This window comes from Penaeus vannamei, chromosome 8 (assembly GCF_042767895.1).
Source record: "Penaeus vannamei isolate JL-2024 chromosome 8, ASM4276789v1, whole genome shotgun sequence".
NCBI lineage: Eukaryota > Metazoa > Arthropoda > Malacostraca > Decapoda > Penaeidae > Penaeus > Penaeus vannamei.
This window is the reverse complement of record NC_091556.1, coordinates 44,373,493-44,380,992: the sequence shown is the minus strand read 5'-3', so window position 1 is coordinate 44,380,992 and position 7,500 is coordinate 44,373,493. Positions and strand designations below refer to the sequence as shown.

Below are 7,500 nucleotides of genomic sequence, written 5' to 3'. Positions count from 1 at the left end.
TTCTCTCTTTCTCTTTCTCTCTCTTCTCTCTCTCTCTCTCTCTCTCTCTCTCTCTCTCTCTCTCTCTCTCTCTCTCTCTCTCTTCCCCTCTCTCCCTCCCTCCCCGACTCACACACACAACCAAACCCCCTCCCCCTCCACCAACCCCCACCCCTTCTCCAACCAACACCCCCTCCTTTCCAAACAACCCCCCAACCCCCCCCCCTCACCCCCTTTCCAACCCCCACCCCACCCCCTTTCCAACCAACCTCCCACCCTCCTTCTCCAACAACCAACATCCTCCCTCCCCTCCCACCCCCTCTCCTTCTCCTTCTCCTCCTCCAACAAAACCAACACCAACAACAACAAAACTCACGGTTCTGGTCCTCCACCTCGGTGCCAATCGCCGACGCAATCCTCTTCTGCTGCGAGATGACCTTCGACAGCGCTTCCAGGCCCGAGTTTTGGTCTGGGGGGGGGGGGGGGAAGGAGGCAGGGGAAGGAGAGGGAGAGGGAGGAAGGGGGAGGGATGGGGGAAGGGGGAGGGAAGGAGAGGGAGAGAGGGAGAGGGAGGATAGAGGATGGAGGAAGGGGAAGGATGGAGGAAGGGGAGGGGAGGAGGGGTGGGATGGAAGGGAGAGAGGGAGGAAGGGAGAGGATGGAGAGGGAAGGGAGGGGGAGGAGGGGGATGGGAGAGGGAGAGGGAGAGGAGGATGGAGAGGAGGGGAAGGGGAAGGGAGAGAGGAGGGAGAGGGAGGGGGGAAGGAGGGAGGGAAGGAGGGAGGGAGGGGGAAAGGGGAGGGGAGGGAGGGAGAGGGAGAGGGAGTGGGAAGGAGAGGGAGGGAAGGAGGGAGGAGGGGGAGGGAAGGTGAAGGAGGAGGAGGAAGGAGAGAAAGGAGGGAAAGAGAGTGAATGGTAGGGGAGAGGAGAGGGAGTGGGAAGAAGAAGAAGAAGAGGGGGGGGGGGGAGGAGAGGAACGATTCGGAATGGAGAGGGAAGGATAAGGGAGATGGGAGAGGGACAGAAAGGGAAGGAAAAAAACGATGACTTTGTTAATTTGATAATAGCTGTATATAAATCACATACACATTTTTATCAGAGAAAATAACATAGCGATAGATACCGATACATAAACAATTAAAACACACACACACACACACACAATCACACACACACAACACAATCAACCACACACACACACACACAATCACACACACACAACACAATCAACCACACACACACACACACACACAATCACACACACACAACACAATCAACCACACACACACACACACACACAATCACACACACACAACACAAACAACCACACACACACACATACACGCACACACACACACAGACAACAACAACAACACACACTAAAACACAAACAACCCCCCCAAAAAAAAAAAAAAAAAAAAAACGACAAAATAACCAACCACGAACTACCCTCCTCAAAAAAATAACAACAACCCCCTCCTCCCCCTCCCAAAAAAAACACCATCCCACCCCAGGACACACAACACACAACACAACACAAAACACATACATAACCACACAGCAAAACCAAAAAAAAAAAAAAAACGACAAAATAACCAACCACGAACTACCCCCATACAAAAAACAACAACCTCCCTCCCCCCCCCCCCTCCCTCCCACAAAAAAAAAAAAATAAAAACACCATCACCCACCCCAGGACACACACACAACACAACACAAACACATACACAACCACACACCAACCCCAAAAAAAAAAAAAAAAAAAAAAACGACAAAATAACCAACCACGAACTACCCCAAAACATACAAAAAAACAACCCTCCTCCCCCCTCCCCCCCTCCTCTCCCTCCCCCCCAAAAAAAAATAAAAAATAAAAACACCATCACCCACCCCAGAGCACACAACACAACACACAACACAGCACACACACGCCCATAATCGCCTCCAAACCCGTTTAACACCGCCCTCAAAGACCCGGCCACACACACACACACAACTTCAAAGCGAGAGCACAAAAATTTGCACAGCGAATCTCGAGAGGCTAATCTATGCCTCTGATGACAATGCAAATCAGCTGTTTGGCCTCATTTTCGCCTCTCTGGCTCATCTGGGCGAGGAGAATGAGGAGGAGGAGGAAGAGGAGGAGGAGGAAGAGGAGGAAAATGGGAAGGAGGAGGAGAATGGGGAGGAGGAGCAGGAGGAGAATGAGGAGGAGGAGGAGAATGAGGGAGGAGAATGAGGAGGAGGAGGAGGAGAATGGGGAGGAGAGGGAGGAGGAGAATGAGGAGGAGAATGGGAGGAGGGAGGGAGGAGGAGGGAGGAGGAGGAGGAGGAGGAGGAGGAGGAGGAGAATGGGAGGAGGGGAGGAGGAGGAGGAGGAGGAGAATGAGGAGAATGGGAGAGGAGGAGGAGAATGATGATGATGAGGAGGAGGAGGAGGGAGGAATGGGGAGGGAGGAGGAGGGAGGAGAATGGGGAGGGAGGAGGGAGGAGGAATGAGGAGGAGGAGGAGGAGGAGAGTGGGGGGAGGAAAAAAGAAAAGTTGAGGAAGGAGGAAGAAAGTGGGTGAGGAGGAGGAAGAGAGGAGAAATGAGGAGATAGTGAGAGAGGAGGAGGAGGAAAATGGGTGCGTTGAGATGCATAAAGAGAGGAGAAAGAGGAGAAGGAGAGGAGAATGAGGAGGAGGAGGAGAATGAGAGAGAGAGAGAGAGAGAGAGAGAGAGAGAGAGAGAGAGAGAGAGAGAGAGTGAGAGACAAACAGACAGAGTGAGAGACAAACAGACAGAGTGAGAGACAAACAGACAGAGTGAGAGACAAACAGACAGAGAGAGAGAGAGAGAGAGAGAGAGAGAGAGAGAGAGAGAGAGAGAGAGAGAGAGAGAGAGAGAGAGAGAGAGAGAGAGAGAGAGAGAGAGAGAGAGAGAGAGAGAGAGAGATAGAGAGATAGAGAGATAGAGAGATAGAGAGACAGAGAGACAGAGAGACAGAGAGACAGAGAGACAGAGAAAGATAGAAAGATAGATAGATAGAGAGAGAGAGAGAGAGAGAGAAGCGGGCAACAAAGACCAACAAAAGTGAGTGGGAAATGAGTTGAAGCCGCGAGATAAATTGCCAATGAATATGAATAAGAGAGAGTGGGTGGGCGAGCGAACCGGAAAACAAAACAGGATGTACTCTTGCTGTACTGCACGGACACGCACGCACACAGGGACGCACGCAAACACACACGCACGCACACACACTCACATTCACAACGCACACACGAACGCACGCAAACACACACTAACACACACACACTCAAATTCACAACGCACACACGCACGCATGCAAACACACACGAACGCACACACACTCGCATTCACAACACACACACACACACACACACACACACACACACACACACACACAAAATAAACAAGCAAGGCCAAACATCAAACTAACCAAAAAACAAAAACAATAACAAAGATAATAACAATAACAATGACAAAAAATAAAAGTAAAAAAAAAAAAAACAACACAACAAACGCATGAACGATCATAACACGCACAACGACAACAACAGAAGTCCACTCACAAAAAAAGTCACATAACATTAAAAAACAAAAGTCACATAACATTCACAACAAAAAACAATAACAGAAATCCACTCAAAAAAAAAAATAAATAAAATAAAAAAATAAATAAAAAAATAAATAAATAAAACACTCAATGATCACAACAACACTCACAACAAAACAACAACAACAACAACAAGAGAAATCCACTCACAACACAAACAAACAAACAAACACAAAAGACCCCCCCCACCTTGCATAATCCTCTGCTGCTGCTGACGAAGCTGGTGGGTGGGGGTGTGGCCTATGGCTCCGCCCTCCTCCTCCTCTTCCACGCCCCATCCAGAGGAGCCCACCCCACTGGACACGCCCATCATACCCCCGCTGGTTCTCCTGTGTGGGGTAGGGATGGGGGGGGGGTTATTGTATCTTAATTTATGTTAATTTCTATTAGATATATAGATGGAGACAAGAGAGGGAGAGGGAGGGGAAGGGGGGTGGAGGGAAGGAGGGACAGAGGGAAGAGGAGGGGGAGGGGGAGAGGGAGGAGAGGGAGAGGAGGGAGAGGGAGAGGGAGGGAGGGAGAGAGGGGGAGAGGGAGAGGCGGAGGGAGGGGAAGGAAGAGGATAGAGTTAGGGAGATGGAGGGAGAGGAGGAGGGAGGGAAGAGGAGGGTTAAGGGAGAGGGAGGGGAGGGAGGGTTAAGGGAGAGGGAGAGGGAGAGAGGAGGAGAGGGAGAGGGAGAAGGGGAGAGGGAGAGGGAGAGAGAGATATAGAGGGAAGAAGAGTGGCCAGAGAGTGAGTGAGGGAGACAGGGAGACAGGGAGATGGAGGACGGGGAGGGAAGAAGAAAAGGAAGAGGAGGAGAGAGGGAGAGGGAGAAGGAGGGAGAGAGAGAAATCGTACCAGACGCAGAAATATCAAATAGTAATAACAACAATATTTAATTGTATTAAAGATGATGATAATCGCAATAATAACAATACGAATGACAATAATAATAAAGAAAATAATAATAATAAAAATAACTAGAACAATAATTATTGTAAATCATTACAAGAACACAAACGCTAAAACTATGATCACCAGAACAAAATAACAACAAAGAACAGAGAAATAAAAGAGAGGAAAATAAAAGAGAGGAGAGAATTACTAAATCACTAAAAATACGAAAGAAAAAGAAAAAGAAAGAACGAAAGAAAAAGAAAGAAACAAAAAGAAAAGAAAAGAAAAGAAAAAGAAAAGAAAAGAAAACGACAAAGACAAAGAAAATAAAGAAAAAAAGAAAAAGAGAAAAAAGAACAGAACGAAAAAAAAAAAAAAAAATCCCCCAAACAACACATTCTCTCCCATACCCCCCCCCCCCCCCGTCTCTCTCTCTCTCTCTCCTCCAATCTCCTTTCTTCTCCTTCCTAATGACGAAGCCCCATCCCCCTTCCCCCCTCTCCCCAATCTTTACCCTCCCCCCTACCCATCCCTCTAACTCCCCCTCCCCCATTCTCTCCAACACCCTTTCCCTCCATTAACACCTCCCATCCCCCCTGTAACCCTTAGCACCCCCACCCCCCCGATACCCACCATCCCCACCTCTCCCCTTTCCTAGTCCTCCTCTCCTTCCATTAATCTATCCCACCCCTCCACCTCCCTCTCCCTTCCCCTCCATGAATCCTCCCCCCTATAACTTCCCCCCACCACCTCCAACCTTTCCTCTTCCCCACTCCAACCCATCCCAACCCCCATCCGCCAACCTCCCACCCCCTCCAAATAAAATCCTCACCCCACCCTCCCAACCCTTCCCCTTCCCCCCCAACCCTCCCCCCACCCTCATCCCCTCCAACCCTCTATCCCCTTCCCCCTTCCCCCAACTCTCCCTCCCCTCGCCCTTTCCCCCTCATAACCCTTCACCCCTCCCTCACCCCCATCAAACCCACCCCTCTCACCCCCTCCCCCACCTCCACCCCTCACTCCCACCCCCACCTCCAACCCCCCACCTCCCACCCCTCCCACCCCCCCTCACCCCCTCCCCACCCCACTCACCCCTCCCTGAAATCCATCCGCGCCTTCTTCCAGCGCACTCTGCAGCGTCTCGCACAGCCTCTCGCGCCGCTCTCGCTCCCACCCCACTTCCACCCCTACCCTCACCCCACCCCATCCCACCCCTCATAACCCTCCACCCCACACCCCCTCCCCCTCCCTCCCTTCACCCCTACCCTCACCCCCCCACCCCCTTCCAACCCCCCATCCCCCCCACCCCTCCACCCAACCCCCCCCCACCACACTCACCCCTCCCTGAAATCCATCCGCGCCTTCTTCAGCGCACTCTGCAGCGTCTCGCACAGCCTCTCGCGCCGCTCTCGCTCCCACGCCGTCAGGTCCCGGAGCGACCACTCATTCAGGCGCCGCGTCAGGTGGCTCACCTGCTTCTCGGCCTGGTGGGGAGGGGAAGGGGGGAAGGGGGGGAAGGGGGTGGAAGGGAAGGGGGAAAGGGGGGGGGGGGAAAGGGGGGGAAGGGGGTGAGGGGGGTTTGGAAGGGGTGGATGGGGAGAGGTGAGGGGTGAGGGGTTTGGAATGGGGTGAGGAGCGGGTGAGGGGGTGGAGGGGTGAGGGGGGGAGGGGGTGAGGGAGGGAGGGAGTTGGGGGGTGAGGAGGGGGTTGGAAGGAGGTGGAGAGGGGGGGATGGGGGAGGAGGGGGGAAGGGGTGAGGGACGGAAGGGTGAGGGTGGAGGGATGAGGGAGGGGGAAAGGGGTGAGGGTAGAAGGGATGAGGATGGGGGAGAAAGGGGTGAGGGTGGAGGGATGACGAGGGGGAGGAGGGAAAGGGGTGAGGGAGGGGGAAAGGGGGGAGTGAGGGGGGGAAGGGGGTTGGGGGTGAGGGATGGAGAATTGAGGGGGGATGGGAGGGGGGGGACAGAGAGAGAGAGAGGGGAGACGAGAAGGAAAGTTGGATGGGGAGAAAGGGGGAAGGGAGAGAAAGGAAGAAAATAGGGGTGGGGGAGAACGGGAAAAAATAAAAGAAATTAAAGAAGTGTATTCACCGAAGGGGGAAGGTGACGTATGGGGAAAGGGAGGGGGGGGGTATGGAAAGCGAAATAAGAAAATACGAAAAATGAAAGAGGACAAAGGGGATAGGGGGGGGGGGAGGTGCATGGAAAGAAACAGATAAACAATAATGAGCGAATATTGTCACAATCTATTTCGTAATCATAATGAGGAAGTCAAAAAAAAAAAAAAAAAAAAAAAAAAAAAGAACTATGGACAGGGAAAATTATGATAATGTTCATAACAACAACAGCAGCAATAACTAATCCATAACATATTCATAATCTTCATACTGACACAACTGATAATAATCATAATGAAACTGACAATAATAATAATAACAATAACAAAATTAATAATAACAGAAACAATAATAATAATAATGATAATAAATAACCATTAACGCTACTGCTGCTATGACTACAACAACTACAACTAATAATCACCATAATAATGTAAACAAATATAAAAATTACAACAAAATGGTACTACTACCGCTGTTGCCATATCTAGACCCCTAAAACTACTTCAAATGTTCCCCTATTAATAGCAACTACAACAACATCAACGCCAATACTATTACTAATGACATAAACAACATCAACAATCACGAAATAGTATTAACAACTACAAGCAAAAACTACAACCGAGATGAATTAATCAGGTGACACTAGTGATAGACTTAATCATCTCAATCAAGACGATGTAAGCAATTATTATGAACGAAAGTGAGAGAGAAAAATATGAATTTCAAATGAAGGATAAAAAAGAAGCTGGATATATATATATATATATATATATATATATATATATATATATATATATATATATATATATATATATATACATATGCGGCGAGACTAAGAGATAGATAGATAGATAGAGAGAGAGAGACAGAAAGGGAGGAGGGTAAGAAGGAAGAGGAGGAA

At 49.7% G+C, this 7,500-nt stretch overlaps 1 protein-coding gene across 1 annotated transcript in view; it reads right to left on the bottom strand.

Annotated features, from left to right (window-relative positions):
- Syx8 (syntaxin 8) overlaps positions 1-7,500 on the bottom strand; it is a 16,969-nt gene that overhangs the window by 2,082 nt on the left and 7,387 nt on the right. Inside the window, exons 3-5 of the mRNA XM_070124727.1 lie at positions 5,816-5,961; positions 3,787-3,926; positions 356-448 (exon numbers count right to left, since the gene is read on the bottom strand). Of these exons, the coding sequence (XP_069980828.1) occupies positions 356-448; positions 3,787-3,926; positions 5,816-5,961 (379 nt within the window). The remainder of the gene's footprint in view (positions 1-355; positions 449-3,786; positions 3,927-5,815; positions 5,962-7,500) is intronic.